The 27025-nt window shown below is 39.0% G+C and overlaps 3 protein-coding genes and 1 long non-coding RNA gene across 7 annotated transcripts in view; 3 read left to right on the forward strand and 1 right to left on the reverse strand.

The window, feature by feature from the left end:
- Positions 1-9190, forward strand: part of LOC136448560 (glutamate receptor ionotropic, delta-1-like) — a 48491-nt gene extending 39301 nt beyond the window's left edge. Inside the window, exons 9-16 of one of the 3 annotated variants that reach the window (XM_066448170.1) lie at positions 43-147; positions 1590-1693; positions 2226-2316; positions 2844-2960; positions 3347-3551; positions 4175-4643; positions 5125-5371; positions 6090-9190. In XM_066448170.1, coding sequence (XP_066304267.1) covers positions 43-147; positions 1590-1693; positions 2226-2316; positions 2844-2960; positions 3347-3551; positions 4175-4643; positions 5125-5371; positions 6090-6251 — 1500 coding nt within the window. In that variant the 3' untranslated portion in view covers positions 6252-9190. The remainder of the gene's footprint in view (positions 1-42; positions 148-1589; positions 1694-2225; positions 2317-2843; positions 2961-3346; positions 3552-4174; positions 4644-5124; positions 5372-6089) is intronic. The other 2 variants (XM_066448173.1, XM_066448172.1) reach the window with 2 other exon arrangements.
- Positions 9191-15784: 6594 nt separating this feature from the next.
- LOC136449009 (uncharacterized) lies at positions 15785-18251 on the forward strand. Its single transcript, XM_066448765.1, has 4 exons — positions 15785-15956; positions 17158-17268; positions 17844-17912; positions 18092-18251. The coding sequence occupies exons 1-4, from the start codon at positions 15852-15854 to the stop codon at positions 18137-18139; spliced, it is 333 nt and encodes a 110-aa protein (XP_066304862.1). The 5' UTR covers positions 15785-15851; the 3' UTR covers positions 18140-18251.
- A 1680-nt stretch (positions 18252-19931) lies between these two features.
- On the forward strand, positions 19932-22343 carry LOC136449038 (placenta-specific gene 8 protein-like). 2 transcript variants are annotated; one of them, XM_066448818.1, is made up of 5 exons: positions 19932-20060; positions 20519-20639; positions 20912-21022; positions 21331-21399; positions 21621-22343. In XM_066448818.1, the coding sequence occupies exons 2-5, from the start codon at positions 20535-20537 to the stop codon at positions 21663-21665; spliced, it is 330 nt and encodes a 109-aa protein (XP_066304915.1). In that variant the 5' UTR covers positions 19932-20060; positions 20519-20534; the 3' UTR covers positions 21666-22343. The 2 variants fall into 2 exon arrangements, with proteins under 2 accessions (XP_066304915.1, XP_066304916.1); XM_066448819.1 differs by having other exon boundaries at positions 19939-20060; positions 20522-20639.
- LOC136449040 (uncharacterized) lies at positions 22344-26478 on the reverse strand. The gene is made up of 3 exons (XR_010757971.1): positions 26364-26478; positions 25423-25524; positions 22344-23252 (listed from the first exon to the last, which is right to left on the reverse strand). It is a non-coding gene; the product is annotated as an uncharacterized lncRNA (long non-coding RNA).
- Between the last annotated feature and the right edge of the window lie 547 nt (positions 26479-27025).

Below are 27025 nucleotides of genomic sequence, written 5' to 3' on the forward strand. Positions count from 1 at the left end.
GCAAGACTAACTTGTCCTCCTGTGCGTAAATCTTTGTGATAGATCGGGACCTGGAACGTACAGGGAGGGCTGAATCTCACAGAGCCGGCATTTACCAGGGAGATACACAGCTTTGAGAACACCACTCTCACCGTGGTAACTCTTACGGTGAGACACGTCATTAACCTTACATTGTAGGGATGGCAATATTTAAACACATTAAATGTCCTTATGTGCCATGTATCATTGATAGCATAATGATGTTTACATTTTCAATGTTTTACATTTCAAACAAGTTATCTTTTCTTTTGACAACTTTTTTTTCCATTCAACATTTTTATTTATTTTTATTCTATTTTACCGTAACATATATATATATATATATATATATATATATATATATATATATGAAAATGAAATATATATATATATATATATATATATATATATATATATATATATATATATATATATATATATAAATATATATATATACATATATATATATATATTTATATATATATATATATATATATATATATATATATCAATATATATATATATATATATCAATATATATATATATATTAATATATATATATATATATATATATATATATATATATATATATATATATATATATATATATATATATTAATATATATATATATATATATATGTATATATATATATTTATATATATATATATATATATATATATATATATATATATATATATATCAATATATATATATATATATATATATATATACCACGTTACCACTAACTTGATTTCTCAGGTAGACATGTGGCTAACTTGCAAAATTGTGAAATGGAAAAGCAATAGCCAGACTCCTGACATAAAAACCTTGATAAAAACAATATCTCTCTCAAACACCAAATATATCCTACTACTGACTTTCATTTGCAGTGGCTATTGAGAAAACAAACCAAGTGGAGATTGCCAATCCAACTCTAAGTGCAGAGTGCCTATATGGACAATAATGTCATTGTAGCCGAATCGCTGCTTTATACCCCATCACACCAGCGCGACGACCTCGCAGAAACCACGCTACGACGTGAAATTTTACGGAGTGCTCAACGAATTTCATGTCTTTTCAGTCGCACTTTTACATTTTGCATATTACAATGATGAAGTCAAGGGTTACACAAATCTAACTCAGTTCGTAGCGAGGTCGCAGCACAATCGTAGTCAAGTGGAAAGGGGGTCTTACTAAATGCCACGTATTTGCTCCCACGCTAATTCGGAAGTAATTTCCCCAAAGAAATATTTCGAGGCAGACTAATTTCCCTTGGGGTTGTTACGTGATTTCTTTCAATCGACTTTAACGTTAAAATTCCATGTCCCTTTCTTGGTTGGCTAGCCGGATCAACGTCAAGCTATTTACTTGCTTCAAGGCTTGGTTCTGTTATATGAACACAATGCATAATCGCACGATTCTAATGAAGGATTCAAATTACCTGTATACATCCAAAACGGTACAAAACCAGTTCGACGGTCTAGACTTTACAGTGTAACCTCACTAGAGTAGCACGGTTTATTGGATGGTTTGGACGTCACCTCTGGAAATATTTTAATTTTCTGCAGGAGAAACCTTTCATATTCAAGGACATCCCTGAAGACGGACCACCTGCCTTTAGGGGCTTCCTAATCGATGTACTCAACGAACTGAAGACGCAGTTAAAGTTCAGGTGAAGGTTGCCTCTTTTACGACACCCATGCATTTACAAAATGGCATGTTAGTGACTTGCTGTTGAAGGGGGCGACGCTAACCTTTTCAAATACTTTGAAATGAGGTGACGTTAACCTTTTCAACCACTTTTGTCTCTCTCTGTGATTAAGTGTTCAATAATGGTTGCCACTTGCCAGGGTCCATCTTGCAAAGGCTGCAAACATATCGCTCTGACACTTTTGATATATGTTTCCTTCGATTAGATAGAGCGAAGAAATGTCCGGTCATGTATCAAAGGAATAGGTATTAAAATTCGCGGGCTTAGAATGAAAATATAGTTTAGTGTCTCTTTTCTACGGCAATTTAAGAAATGTAAGGTACACTATCAAACCGACACAATTCAATGATATACTTAACGTTCAAACAATAACAATAGCCATTAGACCCAAAACCAAACCAACAAAATTCTTTTCTTTCAAAACTTACATCAATGGTATAGTTTAAATACGATAAAGTCTATACTTACATGTAATCTTTTCTTAATATACCAGCTATACCATTTTTGAAACACCTGACCAGAAGTATGGGGCCAAAAAGGAAAACGGAGAGTGGAACGGCATGGTGGGACAGCTTGTGCAAAAGGTAACGATATTCCTTCAATGATGAACATAAAAATAGTAAGAGAGAATAGAATGAATGCGCATGGTAAAAGTCACTCAACCTTCATGTTACCTTTATCGACGTAATAGAATGAATTTCTCGTTCCAAAAAAAAATGCTTCCATACTAATGCACATTAGGGTATTTCACTTCATTTCAATGTATTTCAATAATAATCAGTATCGTGCAGAAATATTACAAAAATAGTACCACGCACATGCACATATGGCATTTCTGAATATCACCTTAAGATACATGCATATTATCATAAAAGCTAATCTGTATCGGCACATTCCATGCTAAAGTTGGATTCTTTCGTTGAACGCAATCAAGTGTAGTCACACGTGCTCAGAGCAATTGAATCAATCCTGAAGAAGGTCGACGTATCAGCGACTTAAAATTCAAGGTGACCTATGTACATCTGCTTGTGTTAAACAAAATTATCAAACTTCATCTTGTTTGATATGAATGATAACTTTGATGGAGTACACTACTACATTTCTCACACAGAGAGCACACATTGCCGTGTCAGCTCTAACGATAACATCAGAGAGAGAAGATGTGGTGGACTTTACCAAGCCGTACATGGACTACGGAGCAACGATTCTCCTCAGGAAGCCTGAACAGGTAATGGATCAAACTGTACCAGAGGATCAACAAGTCGTAAAAAAATTCGTTTTTTATATGTGTACTATGTGGAGCGCCGCCCCAGTGGAATGGGGGGGGGGAGTGCTATTGATCTATTTTAGCTAGAAATGAATTAAGATTATAAACATTTAGCTCAGCAAATGATCATCATCTTCAAATACATCTGTCAGATTCCTTCCTAAGGTCAATGGCAAACATTCTCAGTATTACTTGTACACAAAATTTACTAGAACGTTTGTGTTCTAACTCGATGTCACTTTTTACCAATTATCATAGTTGAATTTTATGATTTTATTTTTATATTATGATTTCTTAGAGATTTCGCCTATCTTTTTGGAATAATTTTTCGGGTCATTTTCTTTCAGAAATACAACGTTTTCGCCTTCCTGGAGCCATTCAACTTCCAAGTATGGGCGTGCATCCTTGGGTCCATCCTGATAGTAGGGTTTATCCTGTATATCCTGAACAGGATCAGTCCCTACAGCTCTTTCGGGACGGACGAGCCAGATGCAGACGCCTTCAACCTGTCGAATAGCGTGTGGTTTGCGTATGGGTCTCTAGTTCAACAAGGTATGACAAACCACATCAAAATTTACAGGGCTGTTTCATCTTTTTGTTAGACATTTATTACTTCCTTTCTTAAAAAAGATTTTTAAAAAATCGATTTAACTAATTCGTTTCCCATGTCAAGGCCAAGTACCGTAATCTTTGTAATTAATCGTCCGGTAAATTAGAATGAAATTGCAACCTGTCTTCAATTCGTGCATTAGCATCGTAATTCAGACTTATTGTCTGTTGTATGGTAATACGTCTTTCTAAACCGACAATCAGGCGCCTAACATTGCACTTTCAGATTCTGTAACATAAATTGATTGTAATCTTAGTAGAGCACATGAAAAATGACACAATTGTACTTAATATCTATTTTACTGTCAGCGAAGTTGTCATTCCTGGCCAGACACTGTGCCCGGGAGAAAGGCTAGACATTTCTATTTCCTCCACCTAGAAATATATGGGTGCCTAACTTCGAGTTGGGGGAGAGGTGCCCGTGATGAAATTGAAGTGGGAAGAGTGGGCTTCGCCTTCTAATATCGAATCCAATAGACCGCGGATTAACAATCCGCTGCCCTTACGGTCTATGCGACCACTAGTTGCTTACATCAATCTAACATGTATGTCATTGCTTCTACAAGGTGGTGAATCGAACCCCCGTGCATCATCAGGCCGCATGTTGAGCGGCTTCTGGTGGTTCTTCACCCTCATCATGATCTCCACCTACACCGCCAACCTCGCGGCTTTCCTCACGGTGACGCGGATGGACACCCCGGTCCGATCAGTCGACGACCTCGCCGCCCAAACAACCATGCCCTACGGGACCGTAGAAGACAGTAGTCTGTACACGTTCTTCAAGACTTCCAAGATAGGCGTGTATGAACGGATGTGGGACTTCATGAACAACTCCAACACATTCGTGAATACAGTGGAGGCTGGGTATGATAAAGTCTTATCGGAGATGTATGCTTTCATTTGGGAAAACCCTTCCTTGGACTATCTGAAGCTGACTAACTGTGACTATACCACCATAGGAAGACCGTTCAATATGAAAGGGTATGGAATTGCCCTACAGGAAGGCATGAGCCTAAGAGATCAGTTATCTATCAGGTAAAGTATATCTCAAATTAGTTGCTATAATTTACATAAGCTGCAGTGCATTATTGAATATCAATAAACGTAATTGTGTGATTATGCAACAAAACCCTTAACTTACAAATAATTTGCACTGTGCATGTCCATTTCATGTTAATTGGGTACCTGAACAGTGGATCAAAAGGACCAAATAGTTTGTACCGTCCTCCGTCTCGGCCCCTTGACAGAGTAGGTTCAGTCGCTTTGAAAGTTAAAGTTTAAGCTTTGTTAATAATGCAGATCCAACATGTAAAGTTTCAAATTGTTATGAAAAATGTACACTGGTCAAGGAAAGACACTAAAACTTTTAATAGAATTTATACAAATATATTTGAAAAGCTGTAAGTATCACCTTCCATTTCCGCTACCTTCATTCATAAAATAGTCAAAGAAAACAGGTTGGTAGTATTTATTTGTTCAGTTGTAAATACTATCTTCTTTTCCTTTATCTATCCAGCATACTGAAGATGCAGGAGTCTGGAAAGATGGACGAGTTAAAGAGCAAGTGGTGGCCGTCAGAGAACGCGAAGTGCCCTGCCGAGTCCTCCTCACAGAAGAGCAAGGCTAGTGAGTTGGGCCTGAACAGTCTAGCAGGGGTGTTCTACGTGCTAGCCTTGGGAGTCGGGATTTCCATAGTCATCGTCCTCATAGAGATCATCTGGTGGCTGCTGCGGGGTGAGGGGAAGCTCAAACGACCTAAACCCGTAAGTTTATCTCCTTTAACATCATCTACTAGATTGGATTAACGAATGAAGACCTTTATTCGTGCCCCGAGGGGCTAGATACAGGTCGTTTAACATTAACCTAACTAACATGTAAGTGACATACACAGTGAAATAAATACAGTACATAGTTAAACATAACGTTACATGGTAGACGAAAGTGATAGGCTAAGCTAATCCGGTAGAGTCAACTTCTTCTCGCTTCTTTGTACATGTATGAACAGATCATGTTTCTTGTACAAGGGTTGTCTAGACGCAACAAAAATGTGAATTTATCCGTTGCGTTTAGATATTCAAGGTATGGCCTACTATGGGACATCGCCTACTAGATTCGAACAAATTGGGTCATGGAACTCGAAGTGGCAGTGCCAGCTTGCTTGTATGAAGTCATTCAGATTGTTATATTCCATGCGGGTTAGCGTTCCAGACCTGTCTTTTGAATACTTACTAAGAATTGGTTAGTAGTTTTGGTTAGTATATCTGGTTAGTAGTTTAATCTGTCAACTTTTACCCAAAGATGTAACTAAAATATCCACGTTTAAAGCTAAACCCATATATTCTAATTGGATTTATTCATAGGGTCGAGTTGATTACTAGTACTTTTTTCCGGACGAGTAATATTTCTTTACACGCGTTCGTTGCTAGCGATACGGAAAACTTTTTACGTTATACAAATGTATTGTTTTGCTGTGATATACAGGAGCTCGCAATGCACAGAAAGTGGTTGATGTCTGTGTTTCAGAAGAACGACAAGATCGTCTTGGAAGAGGTCGAGAGAATTGAGATCAAACACATCCCGAACGACTCGACATCGAGCAACGGCAAAAGGAAGATTTGGACTCACGTCGGCAACAGCGTGTAGAAATCCTCCGGTGATTTTCATGTGGAAGTATGTTATGTAAAATCCCAATCCCACTTTCTGACACCATCTTTTTCACAAGTGTATATACGAAAGGACAAGAAAGAGATTTCCCGAATGAAGTATACATATAGGAAGTTACCAAGGTAGATTATCATAATGTAAAAAGGGCCAGATTATTGTGATATCAAGAAGGTCGTCAAGCTTCTACGCAGCGCACTACTGGTAGTGATTTTCAAAGTAATAAAACAAGACATAAGAAACTTAGTCTCTACCAGACTCCTTGGGTTGCTGGAAAGATAGTAGAAATAGACCAAATAGGCTGAGTGATAAGCCAGAGGGGCTATCCGGCCATAGAGTTACCCATACGCAACCAAGGAGTCTGTCGGGAGTCGCTGAAGTCTTCGACCAAAAACTGCCATTTACCCAATCAAATGCATCATATAATAACTATCATTAGGGCTCAATACATTGTCTGAAAATGGGCCCAGAGAGGCCTGCAATGATTTGTTGTAAACTTGCATGTGGCACCAGATCGCTCAAAAAGGAACACAACAATCCAGAATAACAAATCGGGCAAGTATATAAACGAGACTGAGTAGCTCTATGGCCGGGTAGCTCCTCTGGCGTATCATTCAACCTATTTGGCAAATCTATACGATATTTTTCGAGCAACCCAAAGATTTTGCTATGGACTATACGTAACTCTAGACTGCTAAAAAAAACAATACAACGCAAAACGCAACAATGCAGTTCCTGCAAACTGTAAGAAGAGCATATCAGAGCTATAATGTGCTCTCTGTATGACTGCTAAAGTTATTGAGCCTAATACAAATTGCTTCCGACATGTCGTCAAATGTACCATCCACTTTACAGTAGATAACGGTTGTATACATACCTTCTTTATTGTAGCAGCCACAGCTGTAGCTGCATGTAGATTGTAATTACGATACCGTGTTTGAGGAAAACCTGTCACGTATCTCTATTCACAACTCTACAAAAAAGTTTTACTAATAACGGTAATAGCTTGAGGTAATACTAGTAGTACGTGAAATGGCACAGAACTTCAGCTTGTACATTCTGCTACAGTGAACTGATGATAAACATACATATAGATATTAGTAAAATCCTCGGATACGATTTGGAAGCCAAGCTAGCTATAATACGAGAAAACACTGCTACAACAGACGAATACACCAAAACGGTTAAACTGATCCTTTGGTATATGCTTACTCACGTACTCGTGTAAGAAGATCAATTTACGCATAGAACATTAGCCCCTGGGGCTAACTTAGTACTTTGTCGATAAGTGTAAAAACCTTCGTCAGTAAAGCAGTGTGCAGTTAAACAATAAAACAACATTCATGGGATGTATTTCTGAAACAATATTGTGTGAAATTTGTTGCTGAATTTTGCCATGGTGCTTCTTTATTTGTCCAGGCAAACTTTCTTTGTGATAATTTATGTCAGACAGTCATTAAAATCACAAAAGTTTAGTCATATAACACAAAAGAGGTTAACGCATTATAGTTATGCCTGCTTTTGAAGGACTTAAGAAATGTATACATATAGAAAGTAATCAACAATATCTTGTTAGGATAAAAAATAGCATCAATGTTAGTTTGCATTATTGATTCAAATATTCAAGTCACTGTATGGTTTATATTGATATGGTTGGGCTGTAAATGTGTTAAATGTAAAAAGTTAAGCATGTTCGTTATTATTATTAAGATTCTTATCTTGCTTGTTCCACGGTACGGTAAATATTCGTCTCATCATATGCGGTGGAAAAGCAATAAGCTGTCACGTATATTTTCATGGCCTCACAAAATTTGTGCACGGCATGTCGCAGGGGATTATTGCCGCAATCCAAGTCTACGCAGCCGGAACTTTCATATCAAGACAAATCCGACGCCTGGCCGAGCAGAGAAACAAATCTCTCTGCGAGGCTTTTCTTTACATTAAGATTGCCACTTTGGCTACGTAGTAATTTGGCAAGGGGATCAAACAACGTGGAGCATAAGTCTACCATTTGGACATATTTTGATCCAGCCTAACGTCTGCTATATCAATGGAACTATACTGTGGCTGTTATCAAATCCCTTCTTCGTCTGATGGGTCTCATAGGACTTAGTAAATGCGTGCCCTTTTAGAAGGGAAGAGAATACGGACGTGTCTTCCATTCTAAAGTTGGCTCTGTTTACTGTTGTGTGTAAAAAGCTTCCTGTCTGTATTTCGTACAGGAAGGATTAAGACGATTTGGATCGACAAGAGAAAAGAAACAGTTCGTAGACAAGACTGGTCTCAATTTGTTAGTCATGAGAACACTAGTGAACAGGATGCGTGACAGTTTTTAGAATACTGCGTCTGACAGACAAATTGTGCCGTATGAGGGGAATAGGGCTAGCTGTACGAGAAGCCCCTAAGTAAGGATTGTATGCCGCTTTATCTCTCTGCTACAGCACTTCCACAGAGCGCTGGCGCATTGTAGAGAAAACCGAAGTAGAAGGAACGTAGATGCTTACCATTGACAAGAGTTTTTGCTGTAAAGCTTCCATTTCTTGCGACAAAGATTGAGCGGTAGCTGTAAGAACCACCTCGGGATATTTCCATGCCATACCGATGTAAGTAGTGATGATAAGGACAGCTGTGTGATCTTCACAAAGCATATACATGTATCTTACGAGGTAATTTGTGACCTAGAGCTCTTCATGCCTTTGCCAGAGCTGAGTGTATATATGTAAAATGTACTTCAAAGGGTAGGACGGAAATGACAGACATTGTACAGAGCATCTTTCATATGCCATGTGTATCTGTGCGAGTGCTTAATATCGTGCTATTCCCGTTTGCTAATGCCAAGCATTTGTCTTAGGTGCTAGGTCTCTTGTCCGTTTGTATCGGTTTTGCCTTATTCGTTTCATAAATAAGTGTATACAAACGTTCGTATTGTCGTTTGCATTTTTTTTTTCATATGTGAGGAATGAATTTCCAAATGGAAAAACAGAATGAGGAACACACGGTGAGAGTGTGTGGCAGAGTTTGTTTGTTTGAACCTTTGTTTATTCATGATAAGCTCATTGAGGTCATGAGGGAAGAGTGAGATACAGTATGTGAGTGAGACAGATAGAAGCAAAGTGTGAGGATGAGAAATGGGAGAGTCAGTGTGTGAGGGTGAGACACTGGGAGAGTCAGTGTGTGAGGGTGAGAAATGGGAGAGTCAGTGTGTGAGGGTGAGACACTGGGAGAGTCAGTGTGCGAGGGTGAGAAATGGGAGAGTCAGTGTGTGAGGGTGAGAAATGGGAGAGTCAGTGTGTGAGGGTGAGAAATGGGAGAATCAGTGTGTGAGTGTGAGACACTGGGAGAGTCAGTGTGTGAGGGTGAGAGATGGGAGAGTCAATGTTTGAGGCTGAGAAATGGGAGAGTCAGTGTGTGAGGGTGAAACACTGTGGGAGTCAGTGTGTGAGGGTGAGACACTGGGAGAGAGAGAGAGTGAGTCAGAGGGCAAGAAAGATCATGCACATACAATTTGTGAGAGTTAAACAGGAGAGATACAAAGCTAGTGTGAAGGTGATACAGAGAGACAGAATGTGTGAGACAGTTTGAGAGTGAGACAGAGACATTGTAAAAGTGAGACAGAGAAACAATGTGGCAGTGAGAACTTGAGACCTTGAGGGTGATTCAGTGTGAGAGTGAGACAGGCAATAGTGTCAGAGACATTGAGAGACAGTGTAAAGTCAGAATGAAACAGAGACATTGCGTGAGAGTCAAAAAGAAAGACAGAGTGACACAGAGAAGGTCAAGTTGAAGTCTTTTTTCCCCGATAGATTTTACAAGGGGAGGAAGGAGCAGGCCACGGCTCACTATGCCTATGAGGAAAATAAACTTCATGCACAATCAATCATCGTGACTCTCTCCCGCAATGAAGAACTGTGATTCACCTTTCTTGCTTTTTGCATCCAGCAGACAGAAGACAACCGGAAGACATCACAGCTGCTCACACTGTTGAGATAAACTTTTGTTTTACATTATTATAATGTTAGGTATAAAAGAATGTGCTTGTGCGTTTACTTAATGTGTACCACTTCGGCAAAAGAGCTTGACTCAACTGGAGTGTTTATCAATGCTCGTAACTGACATTCAAACTAAATGAACCCAAAATGATGTGTTGCGTTAGGAATAGAATACATATCATCTCACAGTTATGAAAACTCGCTCGATCTAGACTTTTTCGTTTGTGCCAAAACAATTAAAAAACAATGCGCATAGTTCTTTGTCTCACTTCTAAAACCGTTTGTCTTGCTCCGTATTCGCAAATTTTTGTGGAAAAATTGATGTAACAATTATAGGAACATGTTAAAGGCTAGACGTCCGAAATATTTCGGAAGAAAAATATGTTTTATTGCCATAACATACATTTGCCCGTGTGTTACTTATTCTTTATAATTGGCAACAGGGGAGAATGGTAAACAACACAACCTGTATGACACAGAGGTCATAGTTGCACTCAATGTTCCAAATGAGGGAAAGGGGGGGTGGGTCACATTTAGCAGCACCAAAAGTGCGTTTTTGGTTGACCCTTGCCAATTGGACTTAAGGACATGATAAATCACCCTAAGGAAAACAGAATGTCGTCGACATTTTTATCGTTCCTTCTATAGTAACAGCACCCTGAGTAATGGTCTTTATCCTACGTGTATCGCAGAGGTCACGTAACCCCATTTAGTACTTTTGACATCGTCGACCTACGCTGCCCATGCGCATGCGTCATATACGGTCTGGGCCCAGTGAAGATTTTTCGATAACATAACACATCACAACGTCTAGCCAGAATTGCCGACAACCGAACCCGGGAACTTTAGATATTGTGTCCGCTAGCCTAACCATTTAGCCATTCGACGCCAATTCTAGGTAAATTCAACCACAAGATCATTAAATTGCAGTTAGGTTTGACTTGCACATCACTTTTTGTTGCCCCTACACTTGTCTTGCAAACTACACCTGTCCTTAGGTGACCCAACAATGTACACTTTGAAGATTATGAGGCAAAGGGCACGAAGCTATACATCTAAGATGGGAAAAACCTTGCTGCCTTTCCCGGACAGTCTGGGCTTAGCGCCTGCCTATAAAATGGCCTAGCACCTCACCCGAGAGAGATGAAATAAAAACACATAAATGCTTCACATCCGCATGTGTGCTATACAGTATCATGGGGATCTAAGTCAGATGTTCATTTTTACACACTGGACGCGTACAGACCCATGGCCATCTACTCCTGATCCTTTCGCCACTTCCATCTTATAAAGATAGACTTTGATCAATGGCTAGTATCTGCACACCTCGGGCGCTACTATCTTAAGAGCTAACATTGACAAATGCATTTCTGAATCAGACCTGAGCCCTATACAATATCTTTCCCTTGTATTTAACCATATCTTTGAATTGTGGCAAAAACACGTTCCCAAGAGATGGACGGAAGTAAGCCCGTGATTCACAACTAGTGATTCACAGCACTTTCTTGTTAAGTCCATGATTAGTGGTGTTGGTAAACCGTAAGGAGCGTCTCGACAAGAATGGTGCGATAGGTATCAAGTCTCCGCGGTTTTGAAGGCAGCGGAAGAAGCATACGTTTTCTCGAGTGTCGTGACATGAAGTTTTTTTATCAAAGAGACTAAATGCTTCTTGGCTCAAAGGCTCTCTAAGCAGAGCATACATCAATTGGTGCATTAATGGCGGCCGGTTGCGTCACTACATGTTGATGTGCGCGCAGTGACGGCAAGAGAAAAGGGCAACCGTCAGATCCGTCAAGTTATCCGCGCCTGAAAATGGTACGCGTAATCTTTACAGTGCATCGCGGCGCACCCTTACAGCAATTATGACAAATAAAATTGAAGGAAGAAGCAAGGAGTACAATAACTCACAGAATAACACACGGACAACACAGACACATAACTTACAAAATAATATCAATGTTTTTTCTTTATGTCATCACCTAAGGAACCCGCCTAAAAAGGCTAAATAATTATATTGAAAATCCGTCAGCTCGTGCATGAGTTATTTTTTTCCAAAGTTTACAACAATACTGCGGTTCAAAAAAGCCGCTAGAGGGCCCAAACATACAGCACTTTCTTTGTGCCACGAGAGCTATGTAAAACTCAAAAATCATCACTTATTACAAACTCATATCTGTTTTATTCAAATCACTTATCAGCCAAGTGGTTGCACAATAGGTGAAAAAACAAGAAACCCAAATATGCATTAAAATGAAATATATAGTTGAAATGCTTATATAAAGTTCTTTTGCATTCGTAAAAATGAAAATCCATCAATACTTAATTGACTCATCCTCCTCCAAAGTAGCCGACAAAAAAGGCCCACTGCAGTTTCACAAATGCCACTAGGTGATCCAAATTTACATCGCTTATTCCCTGTCTCAAATGATACGCACTCAAAAATCACTATAGATGTAGCATGTCCAGAAAACTAGATCTCAAACTTTGACTTTCCGCTGCAGTGTGGTAGGTAGCCACTATGGGGCCAATTATCAAATATGAACTTCGTACGCGTTTCAGTGACCCCTACCCGCCTACGAAATATCATTAGAATCAATCAACACCTTCTAAAAGCACACAGACGGCATACATAACTTTCTTGGAGAAGGTAAAAACATTTCTTAAGCCTGTTTTCTGGTACGAAATGAAGTTGTTTGATATCATAACACTAGTCAGTAACCAATTGCAAGTCAGCTTAGCAAGCCGGTGATTGGTGAGTAGATAATTGGCCCAAGCTTGTCTGTCACACAGGCGCCAGCTGAGCTTAAAAGGAAGCCGACGTCTAAAACAGCCTATATCCTAACCTCTGCTTGAAGAGCGCTTGACAGGGTAACGGTATGTAAAGCAATGCGCTGTACCAGACTACATTAAATTTTGTACCTTCAAGATTGGGGTGTCTATATCTAGTTCTACAATACCTGGAAATTAAGGTATGGTGCCGGAAATTGACGTGAATCATTGCAACCTCAATAACTACCGACATGCTAAAATTCAGACATATTCGTCCAAGGGACCACTAGTTACAGCTGCGAACACAAAAATCAACACAAAAGCAATATCCCTGTAGGAGATAAACCTCCTTTGTGGAGGTGACAAAGACGAGATGACAGCATGCACGTGTGAAATGAGACTCTTGTCGACATTTTACAGTACTGCAATTTTCTTAGTCCTTGTCTTCTTAATATTCCCGCTAGGTGGAGCTTGATGATAAGCATTAAGCATGGAGCATAAACCTTCATACCGCAAACAAGTGGTTTCTTTCGCAATATTGTGAAGCACAAAAGCATGTTTTGAGTCCCACGACATCATACCAGCACCAAATGATGTTTACCTTTACGGGTGATTATTCAAATAAGGTCCTCATTTGCATAACTTGTATCTTATATACACAAATAACACAAGTTGTTCAAAATTATCAAAGTCTTATCAAGCAAAGGTTTGATACTGTGGCATTTCCTCATAAATAAAGTACACAAGCCCTTGATATGAAATTCCAATCATTCACAACTATGAATTATAGCATTTGTTCATTGATTATGGAAAAGTTGTCTTCATTTGCATAATCTATAACTATTCATATTTCTCTTTTTCAACTACATACAATGACATAACTATCCACATAGAATGCACGCAAAAAAAATGGACAGGAGCTAATACTCACCTTTAGCACTTGAAAAGACCGCCGTCCGTCACACATGATCAACCATATAACCTCCTTGGTACAACACTGATTTCCGGCAACAAATGTTTAAGGTGCAAGTAATCAGTCTACCCTAGCCTATGAGCACACACAAACTTTCAATGACACTTGTGATATCGTTTGTGATATCATAATTTGAAAAGTAAGGACTTTATTACTGGTCCAAACGAAAACAAGATTTTTCTTCGAGTCGCCCCCCTCCCTCACTAACTACGGTTCAGTTACGATCCTTACGAAGCCTCTCGAAATCATCAAGTTATGACGACTTAATAAGTGCAGTGATCAAAATCGAATTCTTCTCTAGCCATTCATGTGAACATATTGGTATCTAAGACAGTAATCTTGCTCAAAATGAAACATAATCAAACAGAGAAAGCAGACTCACTCATTTCATACTTTCCCGCCGTGCAAAGCGAGTATGGGTCAAAGGTCATACAACCCGATGACCCACCAAATGTTGTATAAATTTTAGCCCACACAGTATTTGCCTACTACCAGATGTTTTGCCACGCCGAAAGCGTAACGGTTGCACGAGGCCGCCCCGATCTTGAATATAAGGAGTTCTTTATGCAACATAAAGTGACTAACGCTATATGTATACAAACTACAATTTAGAGATACAAAATTTGAAAATAAAATCTTAAGATACTTGAAATACAATAAAGGGTACGTAAACGTTCTTGACCAGGTGAATGATAAAGACAGAGAAGACTAAACTATATCTTAAGACGTAGTTGAATGCACAAACTCTCTCTCAGTTCAAGACTATTGGAGACTGATTGCATACTTTTCTATTGACCGGTCTTTCTACGCATAGATTATATCAGAAAAAGAACAGTACGTGTACTTCTCGAAAAGAGCTAGGGGAATTTCCCCAGTTCAATGAAACTGTAAATACTGTACATACTATAGTGTTTGTCTTCTCTGTCAATACCAGTGAAAGAATAGCCATTCTGTAAGCTAAACGATATCACCAATACCATCAGCATCAGAAAAAGTACATTGTTTCTTGTCTAGCCAATATTGATTTCGTCTGAACCAAGTTTAGCCTGATATTACAGGACTTGGTATTTCGTGGCAGTCACGTCCAGTCGCGTTTGTAACCGCATCCTTGACGCTACGTCACAATATATCGTTATCAAACCATGAAGACCAATAGACGAGCGGTTACTGAAATGTTAAAATCCTGCGGTTGTGTTAAAAAGCTACTAGTACGTACCAATATGAAGAAAAAAAGTTAACGACTTATGTATATGCACATGTGACTTTCAAAACATAAGCTACTACAATGTAACATTAGATTTAAATAACTTTTGCTACTTCCTTAGTGACAATTTTACCAACAATTTTGTCTCTAACTCCTGCTGAATTACAATTTCCCGAGTTTATTTTGTAAGATTTCCTGACGTAAAGGTATCGTGTATTAATATAACATTAATAGCAATAAGTCAACGTGTAACTATACTATACTACTGTTTCCAAGCTACCAATAATTGCGTGACTTGATGTTTGTTACAAATTTAATCTAAGTCTTTCATCTATTTGTGTCACACGCCCAATATCCTGCTTAAGTCTTTATCATCTACCTCTCAACCTTCATCACTTATTAACATATCCACGCCCACGAAACACTTTGTCTTATTCAATTTTTATCTCGCCATCTACGTACCTATTGGCGATAGGGTGGAGTATTTTACGCTATCTTTCACGTACTCGCTATTTCAATAGCAACAAATCGTTTTATGTTTCGCTGATTCAATAGCAACCGAATGCCTTTTGGTTGACCCTATAACGAATGAGCGTCAGTTGCGTGGAAGTTCCTCAATTAGAGAACACGGAAAATAGAAGGTGAAAATGGGTGACTGGACCTACGGAATTTGTGGCTGTTTCAACAACTTTGGCGTCTGTATCATCTCTTACTTTCTGCCTTGCATAACAGCAGGACGAAATGCAGAAAAGGTAAGTTAAGCGTGTGTACGTGTCTGTGTCTTTTTTTGGGACATGGTTTATGTTAACATTATAGAGCGACATCTCTTCGACACAAATGCGTATGCTTCGGGAAGTTGGAGGTATCATTTTACCTTTCTCCCACCGTCCCTACCGTTGATAAAATGTTGCTTTTTTCAATGTTCATGTTCCTATAATTGGGACATTAAAGAATATGAGTAAAAAATGTATCTACAGCAGAAACACCTGTTGCAAGTGATTTTGTGATGTTCCTCTTTCGAACTTTTTAGTTAGGCAAAGATAATTTGTTTTCTAAGCCGTTGCACCGTTGGTCTACAGACCTAGACTAATAGGCAGAAAGACCTAGAATAAAATGTTGTTATTGCGAAATTCTATGTGTCGATGGATCTAGCTCCGAAGGGCGTAGTTGTACCAAAAATGGCCAGAAATGAGAGAACACTTTTGCACCTTGAGTACTACAGTGTAAAATTGTAAAGAGCTTTTTTTGCTGGTTTTCTACGGCAAAGATTGTTGTTTAAGCTTGTTTAGCAGTCGAGATTGTTCTGTTTAGAATAACAACAAATACTGACATCTTTGAAGTAACTATTTGATTGTACAAAACGTTGCAATACCACGCATGCACGAAAAACGTTTGCCTGTAAAGCTTCATTCTTGGGTTATGGGCACAAATTCGCTTACAATCCCATGTGATAGGAGTGGCTCACTAAGCTGAGTTGGCAAAGCATATATTTGCCCAAAAGAATAGATAACAGTTGGGCGAACAGGCAAACAAATTGCTTCCTTACCGCAAATAAAGACAAAAGATAAACTTTTTAGTGACGTCAGAATCATATGGTTTTTGGTTAACAGTTCAGAAAGAAGCAAAGTTTAAAGTTTTCACCGCCAATGATTTGTTTGTTTAAAATCGTTTGTTTCAACTGTTTGCTTGCTTTATCATATTGATTCTTTGTGTGGTCCATTTTTACCCATTGTTCCCTAGTGTCGCGAACACAGAGCGATCGAACACTTGATAAAGTAGTTCGATCGAATTTATATAGATAGGTAGTGCATTTTAAGCTTTTTTTGTGTTTCATTGTTTTTAAAGCCATACTTTAACTTGATAAAGTCATAGATCATACGAATCCATTTTTGGTACCTCATCGGTTTCCGTCCAGCGTAAAGGGAACCTCACTGGTTCGTATTTTAATTTCAGGTGGGCATGGGATCGTGCTTGTACTGCGGGGCCTTGTCCATTCTTGGCTGTGTCGGCTGGTACGTCGTGGCGAAGACCAGAGAGGAGACTCGTGGGTTACGGGGAATTGACGTAAGTTGGCTTGTATTTTTTTTTCTTAATTTGCAGCAATCGGAGGCTATGGTGATGGTCGTGTCAGTAATAGTTATTAGATAAGTTGTGCCAGAAACCCAATAAGAACCTCCTAGCTGCAGCGTTATGTACAGAGAAGCATTTGTTAGATAAACTATATCCTGACAAACAATTAAGGACTCCACTTGCATATATTATCTTCTCACCTCCATATGGCAATGTAGGTATTGTTTTGGGCATGTTTGTTTGTGTGTGTGTGTGTGTGTGTGTGTGTGTGTGTGTGTGTGTGTGTGTGTGTGTGTGTGTGTGTGTGTGTGTGTGTGTGTGTGTGTGGACGTGGACGTGGTTTTCCGGATATTAGTGATCAAAATAACTTAAGAACCTCTTATTTTGTTTTGTTCTATTTTATTCTATTAGGATTGAAAATGCATCGTGTAACATTTAACGAACAAACATATTACTGATGCCTTGGAGCTCATTGAATCTCAGGACTCTTTAGAGAGATGTACTTTTGCTAAAAATCAACTAGTTTGGTCCTTGTTTTCTAACCATTCCCTTGTACAAATCTTACCCAGGGTTCTCTCTGCGGTGACCTGCTGATGACCCTGATCTGTCCCTTCTGCGTGGTCGTTCAGACGGCACAGGTCTGTTTGTTTCTTTGTTTGTTTCTTTGTTTACCATAGCTATATACATCAAATTGATAGAGTTAAACATTTGAAGTGAGAGGCCTTTGATAAAAGATTCTGACGTTACGAATTTTATTTGTATTGTTATTTTTCTTTTACATACGTTTCTTTAATGTTGTTATTTATTTATCATGCAGGAGCTTGAACTGACGGAAGGCAGCCCACAATCCATTGCAAGGGAGTAGTGACTACATCCGGGTCACTCAGAGAGTCAAATGTGACCTCTACATATGACCTTCACTTCAGCTTTTGCTTGTGACTGAGAATGTGTGCAGCTTTGTGGCATCATGTTTTTATATCAATCAGTGGATTAATATTTGCATTTGAATGTCACTGATGGGTTTTTTTACGGCTTACGTATACGTAGCTTGTTTTTTTACCGAAAATAAGGAAAACATAATATACAACGTATCAGTAAAGCAGCACTGTTATTTTTCAAAATAACAATGTTTAAAGCTTGGAATATGCCTTCATTTTGCTAAGATAATGCTAAATGCATTTGGTGACCCTAAGGTTTTTTTCACTCAACCGGGCAATTTATAATAAGCCGGTAGTAAAATGTAAGATTCAAGAGAATTGCAAACAAAAGTTTGTACAACAACACTACAGTTTTGAACCTAACAAACAGTTCATCATCCTTCATGGCTCATGCAATGACTTATGTAATGTATAAGATGTGATGTTTGCTGATAACATGATTGGAGCTACTGCTGGATAATATGCTAAATAAACTACCTGACATTATGGAGTATTTATGTTTCACCTTGGTGTACAGTTATGAAACCATTATTTGAATGAACTGCTCAAGAATTAGTTTCTAATTTACATTGCCGAGTTTTAATATCATTCAAAGCATGAGACATTGTCGGAAAAGTTTACGTCGACAATATTTTTGGTCTTAAAGTCGCACTATATCAAAACAAGCACTAAAGGAAACGGTACGATATATATACATGTAGCATGTCACCATGTGGTAGTCAGAGAATACGTTAGCCTCTCTATGGTATGCTTTTGTACCCTAAACAGAGGCCCTCAACGGCTCACGTACACGTAATTCTTGCGGGGGCGGTGTGACTGAGAGGGCGTGTGAAACTCACCCTTCCTACTTAATATTCTTATCTGAGTAAACTGAGTAGGATCCGGAGTATCGATCAGATTATCTCAAAGAGGTGAACAGCCACGATACAAACGTCCGAAGTCTTATTCCCAAAAGTTACATGAACGCCAGGAATATTCCAGTCTTAAACTTCCGAAATCGAGGCACGGTGCCGACGTTTGCTAAATACTGGGTTGGATTTGAACAAACTATATGGGAGAGGTAGAGAGTTGGTCTCAACTGTATACCGAAGGACTGGCCATGTGCGAGTAGATTTACCTGCCAGTATTTTAGGCACGAAGTTCGCGTGAAACACTAGTAGTAGTACCCGTTGTACACATGCATCGCTCAAACTTCGCCATTTTGGATGCTGCAGTACTGCACGCAGTCGACACGAAAATCATGTCCAATGTTTGGCCAGTCCTCTGGTACACATGTGCGCATTTTTTTTATCTCCTTTGACTTTCATATAATGACACCTGCCATATTGTTTGAATCATTGAAAAAAATTGAATAGGTAATTCGTCCACAATCAACAAATAGAAATTTTAAACATATCAACGTTGCTGTACCTTCTAAATATGTAACCTTACTAACTTCACCAGTAACCTTTGACCTGACGTTACTCATTGACAAACCACGTCACCAGTCATGTGCTACTCTGGGGTCAGCAACTTTAGCAAAAACACTTCTCTTTTCCTATCAATACTTCCTCTTCTTGTTCTAACAGCCGTTTTTAGATTAATGTCTGCATCGTGTTTTCTGTCTGTTGCTGCTGGAAAACATATCAAACCTAACATTTAAACTAACAGAACAATAAAAATTCAACAAAGGGGCGTGGGTCTTAAGTATTGAACACGCCTACTGTTAATGTGTCCCCTAATAACCTCTGTTTACGTGGGCCATACACTGACCTCTAAGTCAAGTCACAAGACTCCGTTACTTCCCTAAAGTTCACTCTTGTACGTGCGGTTCTGTTTGTGAACGGAAGAAGCCCCTGTTACTGTAAGGTTAGTGTCACAGCCTAGCATAGGCAAATACAAAGCTTCCTCTTACAATACTTGCCTCTGAAATACTTACTGTAGTACTGAAAAAAAGCAAGGGCATGTACTCTCGACATACAAACCGTTTCATATCTGTAGTTCAACATGGCATACATGTTAACTTTAGAACTCCGATTTAAACACTAATGTGTATTTGAACTTTGGACTGCTATTTTGGATTGAGATAGACAAGAAATAACTCAAAATCATAAATTGATTGACCAAAAATTGTGTAAACATTTTTTGAGGGAGGTATCTTGGGACTATTCAGCATTTATGCTTATTAAGTGACAAAAATTCATGTTTCTGTATAAATCTAGCTTGAAAGCTTAAAAAAGTGAAATCAATTCAAACTATATCCAAATATTGGTAGAAACAAGTTAGCAAATACTAGCTACATTGACTAGGCTCATGTTTACATTTAGAAGACGAAGAAACAAGATGGCGGACTTTAAACATGGCCTTTTGGGGTGTTTTGACAACTGCGGCATTTGCATCATTGGCTACTTCCTCCCGTGTGTTCTGGCTGGACAGAACGCTGAAAAGGTAAGGACTCAGCATATGTTATAAATGAAGACGTGGCCTTTGGATCTAAAATTTTGGGCGTAACACACCGTGGACTCAATCTAAAATCAGTGGGAGCACAGGAGTGGCCAATTTATAAGCCTCTGACCGATTGATGATACGATAATATACAAACCTGAGGAATGAAAGAATGATATATATATACTTACAATATATCTAAACATGGTATCAAATGAGGATTCGCACGTCTCGGTGTTTTATTCAACATTCCTTCCTCTTCTTTCACCGATTAGGTTGGTCTTGGCGGCTGCTGCATGTGCGGGTTCCTGTCGCTGTTTTTGATCACCGGTGTCTTCATTGTAGCCAGGTCAAGGGAGGAAACACGACATATCCACTCTATAGAGGTTGGTTCTCTCTCTGTCTCTCTCTGTCTGTCTGTCTGTCTGTCTGTCTCTCTCTCTCTCTCTCTCTCTTTGTACGTGTGTGTATGTGTGTATATGTCTGTTTGTACGCGTGTCTTTGTGTGTACGTGTGTGCGCGAGCGTGTGTGTGTATGTATGTATGTATGTATGAATATGTGTGTGTCTGTATGTTCATTTTCGTGTACGTAAGTGTTTCTTTTGTGGTTCATCATGATAAAATTAGCCTGGATCATACTTAACATCATCATTATATATAATAACACTTTTTATCTTACTGTTGCTATGTGTAGGGGACGTTTTGTAACGACGTTTTGCTGACTTTCTTCTGTCCATTCTGTGTGATGGTCCAGACTGCACAGGTAAGACTGACAACACAACTCGACAAAAAGTCATGGTTGTTGTTGTTGTTCTTTTTAAGATGTATATTCTTCTTGATTTGGCTGACATAGTGTGTGAAGCAAGGATACAAGTTGCTGATAGTATATAGTCGAACAAGACGTTCGTTTGAAATATAATAAATGGTAGACTTGACAGAAACAATATCCAGACGTTTAAATGATTTTTTTTGTATTCATTTCAGGAGTTAGATGAAGGAGTTGGAGCGCAGATTATCATTCGGCAGTAAAATGGCCGTTCAAAAAAAAAAAGCCTGTAATAGATAGATCCCGAGAACTGGGTGACTTAGTGAATTTGGTACTTATCCGCCCACTCGAGGAGTTATTGACTAAGTTGGAGACGCCCACAATTTCACCCAATCCGGTTGATGGAACGTTACCTACTGGTGGGCGTCTCCAACTTAGTCAATTTATTCGTTACTTAGTACACCCCTACCCATAGGGAGGCCACACTATGTGGATTTAGTCACAAAAAATGCACGCGCCTGATTGGTTGAGGAAAGATGCTCGGGTTCTAAGTACCTTAAGAACCGACAACAGATAGCAGGATACAATGGGATGGCAACTGAAAATAGGACACACACAGCTTACATTTTTTTAAAGATGATAACTGTCTGATCAGGTCGCTGCAAGGTCATGAAAGTTTTGACTTTCATTAATCATCTCATATGAACAAAACACCATGTTAGCTAGTACGCTATGAGATTTTTCCTTTTTATCCTTATATGATTTGGAATGAAATTAATTTATGACGTTTCACCTGTCAGATAATAAGTAATAAAGCATTGTAGACTCGTCCATACGAGCTATATCAAGTAATCGCATACCTTTTGTATGTTATAGGATATATTTCTACATTAAATCTTGAAGATGAATTTTTGCCAAAATAAAGACCATGACAATGGAAATAGTGTCGATCACACTTTATTTACCTGCACATTTGTTTCCAATGTACAATATGCATCTTTATAAACATTCATCAGGTTTTCACAATCCTGTTTTTATCATCTTTGCCTCCATATCTCAATTATCATAGCAAATATCTGTAGCTATAATTGCTTTGTATATGGGCCTTTCAGAATTCTGTAAATGTCGAAGGACGAACCATTGTCTTGCCCATTGTCATTCCTTTGTGTTGGGTATTACAGTTGAATATTGCTACGGAATAAATTCTACCAACACGGTTTAAACTTTCAAGATAACCACTGTCTTAGGCAACCAAACTACTTGTATTGGCAAGATCTTTTAACGAGATATTTGCTGCCAAAAATGGTTTCCATAGACTTTATAAAAAGCGTCTAAGCTGTTATACAGCTACACATGGCTAGCAGCGCTGGCCCTGCCAAAACGGAAAGGCCGCTGAAAGCTCATTATCGACCAACTTTTCTTTGGTGTTTCTTCCACTTCTTCGCCTGCTCTTCCGAAACGTATTGGGACGTCGGAATCTAAGGAGAACCCCCTTCCGAATCTCCGAGGTATGTCGAAGGGCAACGAGTAACGGGTCGACCGACCGAATCTGTTCGGGGAGTCCAACCACATGGCCGGGGATCGGGAGCGTCCGAATCGGTTTGGCGGGCGGAATAAGGCGGCAGCCGACGCTTTACGGCTCTTCCTGTTGAGGCCCCCGGCTTCAAATTCACCGGTCTCTGGTAGTAGGCTGAATCTTTGGTGAATCGGAACTTCGTGGGAACCGTCACTCTCTTCGGGAGAGACGAGATGGAAGAGACTTCGCTTCCAGTCTGTATCGCTATGTGTCGCTCCTGACAGCGACACTACCAATGTGACGACCAGAAGTGCGAATATGCCCATGGCGATACCTGCAATAATCGTTGGATAATGCACATATTTCATACAGGGCGCAGTAGATCAGTGAAGAGAAAGAAAAATGAGAAAGGAACAAAAATACATACATATAGCTGGTTAGAAATAAAGGACAGACGGACAAGAAAGAAACAAAATATGAAGTAGAGTAATTGATAAAATAACTAACATGTCATACGTAATAAAATAGGTACCAAGAAATACATATTGCTTTTATGCAGCCTGAAACATTCAGTCTGTAATTTGATTATGTTGAATATTCTAACTCCTTTTGATAAGATACCCTGCACGTCCCAAGGTAAAATTATGCATTTTTTTTGCTGAATTCAAAAGGCCTCAATTAAGTCTGTATATGTTCAAATATCCAGGCGTTGATTATGCATATTCCAGGATGTGTCAGTCTTGGCCGTTGGACGTGACATCGAAGCGGCAGACAGGGAAAAAATATTTTCTTATGACACAACCTAGAAGAAATGTACAGTACAAAACACACAAAGCTTTAAAAATATTCGTTCTTTTGTGGATAAAATTCGTTGAGTGCTTTGTCATTCGATCGGCCGCAGCGACGCCACCAGCGTGCCGCGGGTCTAATGAGAGGGGGCTTAAGCTGGTGTGATACACCGAAGGGCGGCTATACCGATCATACAGATGCAGATACACAACCCTTATAGCACTAGCAATCAAAATCATGACACAAAAGAATATTTCTGAACATATAAATATTTCTCATTTCTACCAATCTATGTTTTGTCTATGAGAATCAAGAGCCGAGATACATCAAAACCTTACGTGTAATTAGTAGCAACTACAAGATAGATTCTTTTCAATATACTGTAAAAAGGCTGAGTGTAAATGCATTTAATTTCGCGCGGTTTTTATTTCGCGCTAAGGCTGAAATGGAGTGTTTGCGGTGGTTATAAGTTCGCGGCAGTCCTATAGCCACATACCGCTACAGTATTGAACAAAAATTTTCGCGGTGGTTTTAACTTCGCGGTGAAACGGTCGCCGCGAAAACCGCGAACATAAAACCACCGCGAACACATGTCAAGCCTCGTAAAGCGATTTAGTTCAGCACTAGGATAGTTTGCAGTCATGTACTCATTGGTATAGCTGTAGTAATACCTGCATGTGTCACTTATTTTTTCATGTATGTAATGGTGCGTTGACATCTCTGTTGTAGTTTTGATATTGGAATTTCACATTTATTTAATAATACAAAAGGTTTACGAAAACTGTATGTTTTATTGCAATAATGCCCTTGTATATCACTACTGCTGACACTGGGTCAAATTTGAATGACATCTTGACAGAGTAGAAGCTTGTAGCTTTCTCATGGTACATAACATATTGGTGGTATTTTGAAGAACATGATTCATAGACTAATAAGATAAAAGCACTACTACTTCTAAGAGGGCCTGGAAACCCAACATGTGCTGCGCTGAAACTCCAGTAGCTTAAAGGTTGTTATCTGGTGATCTCGTTTCTGCATATCTAAGTTTCAGACCATATCAGGCTTCGGGTTAACTTTCAACGGCGGTTTCGCTTAGGTGTTAAGTAGATTCAAATCGCTCTTACTGTGGTGAATTGAACAATAGTCGACTAAGTTGACAGGCATAGTATTTCAGACATTTCTGAACGTTGATATAAAAGGCATAAATGATAATCGTAGCATCCTTTTTTTTGTCTTAACCCCTAGAATCGGTTTAAAGAACGTCAACGACCTCTCTTTGACTAATCTATTTCGTAATATCTTCCTTCGATATGTTCGTACATGGTTTTGCTGGGTCTTTTTATATAGCTTTTTTTATCGCGACAGAAATGAAAAGAACATGTTGGAACAAAAGACTCTACAACATTTTCATCACACAGATATCAGATTAAAAATTCAAAGTCTCTGGCCAGCGGTCGAAGGCCCCAAAAAGGCCATTTTTTGCAGGTTTTGCTAGGGTCTGTCAGGTAATCGGAAACACAGTATTTTCCCTGGGTCCACTGATTTTTTCTAAACAAGGTTGGAAACCGGGCGAGCTATATGAGCACAGTAAATACCACATTAATACTACTATTAAGTTAAATGAAAATAAATACTTGACGAGGGCCTATGAACAATTGCACAAAAGCTAGTTCAGAACTAACAAACAGGTATTGAAGCGAAGAGAAAATTCGTACCTTGAATAGCGTGAGGTAGTGGGTTCTGTCTGCGGTGCTGAAAGTCTGATAGCTGAAGGTCCTCTCACGATGGCCCTCTTTTCTGCCCTGCTTTTGACCCAACTACAAGAAGCAGGAAAATGTGATCAGTACATGGTAAATTCGGTTTATTTGTAGCCATTGACATAATCCACCATCAACTGCTAAAAGGAATGTATAATCCATATCCCTTGAACTACTGATCGGGAATCGGTAATCTAATCCATGGGATTGACGGGTTGGATCATGCCTCACGGACGCAAGAAGTGCACAGCCGCTATTTACAGAATAACATCCATCCAAGTCAAATACTATTTACTTATATGTACAATACCATTACTCCCTGATTTGTTTCAACAACATAATGATGTAAGATAAAACATGAAATAACTGACGTAACTTGTTGGTAGCAATGGTTTTCATCAGGAAAATGATTGTATATTAAGAGTTTCAGATTAAAACATGTAAGCGAAGCCTATGTCAGAGTGAAGGTGTGGGTGGGGGAGTCGCCTGCGTCAAACACTCGAATCTTTTACTGAGTCGTGTAATCTTTGGTTTTTGTGATCAAAGGCAAAGTTTCGTGCGAAGGAGGAAAGAAGATTTTCCTTAAACGATGGCTTTACAGATAATTTCCCTCTCAACGAAAGATACAGCCTATGCGTCATGAATTACACATTGCCAATTATTTTACCTCCTTTTTCTCACCAAGCTAAATGTGTGATCAGAGATTCAAGATTAACACTTATCACCCCTTGTCGATTAGAACAAATCAGTCTTGAAAACAAGCCTCTGTCTGAATAAAACGATACTTTTTGAACAGATTCTTGTCACTGAATATGGATACATAATTTCTCATAACCTCCCGTATCGTGGTAAATAATTTCAAACATATAGTAATATATGATACGGAAAAATACCAATACCTGTTTTCAGCTGAAAGGCGGGGTTTCGTAGAAAAAGCTCTCTCGTAGAAGGTCTCTTCAGAGCAACCTTTCCTGAAGCAGATCTTTAAATAAAACTAGTTTAATAATGCACAGCCCTTTCGCCCTTCGTCTCCTATATGGAGGATGCTGTTAAATCAATTCCACCTACGACTTATAGCTACAGCTATAGCTGCCAATCTTCATTAGGCTATCATCATTAAATTATAAGCTTGTTAAAAAGGGAGTATATGATTAGCTTTGAGTACCATTCACACGCATATCCATTCTGCGTCACAGGCGGCAATCGACATCTCCTAGAAATTCCTCTCCGCCTTCGTCCTATCTAAACGTCTGTGGGTAGTGAATGTGAAGTTTTCTAGCTATTACAAGTGTGGCTGATATTGGACGGGAGGATTTTAGCTGGATTTCTTTTCTTTCCTTGGAAAAAAACCCTTGTGGCGCCGACGACTTGTCGAGTTTCACTCTCTTTGTTCAAACTTATGTTTCCGGACGACTGACCATAGTATCGTATGGCTGCACAACTAGACGTGCGTAAAAGGCCTTTGACAGCGGCGTTTAGTTGATTTAAGGGGTATTTGAGATTATGCAACGAAGATTTATACTTGGTTGTGATTTTGCGATGATTTATGTATTAGGTTTAC

This window comes from Branchiostoma lanceolatum, chromosome 14 (assembly GCF_035083965.1).
Source record: "Branchiostoma lanceolatum isolate klBraLanc5 chromosome 14, klBraLanc5.hap2, whole genome shotgun sequence".
Taxonomy (NCBI): domain Eukaryota; kingdom Metazoa; phylum Chordata; class Leptocardii; order Amphioxiformes; family Branchiostomatidae; genus Branchiostoma; species Branchiostoma lanceolatum.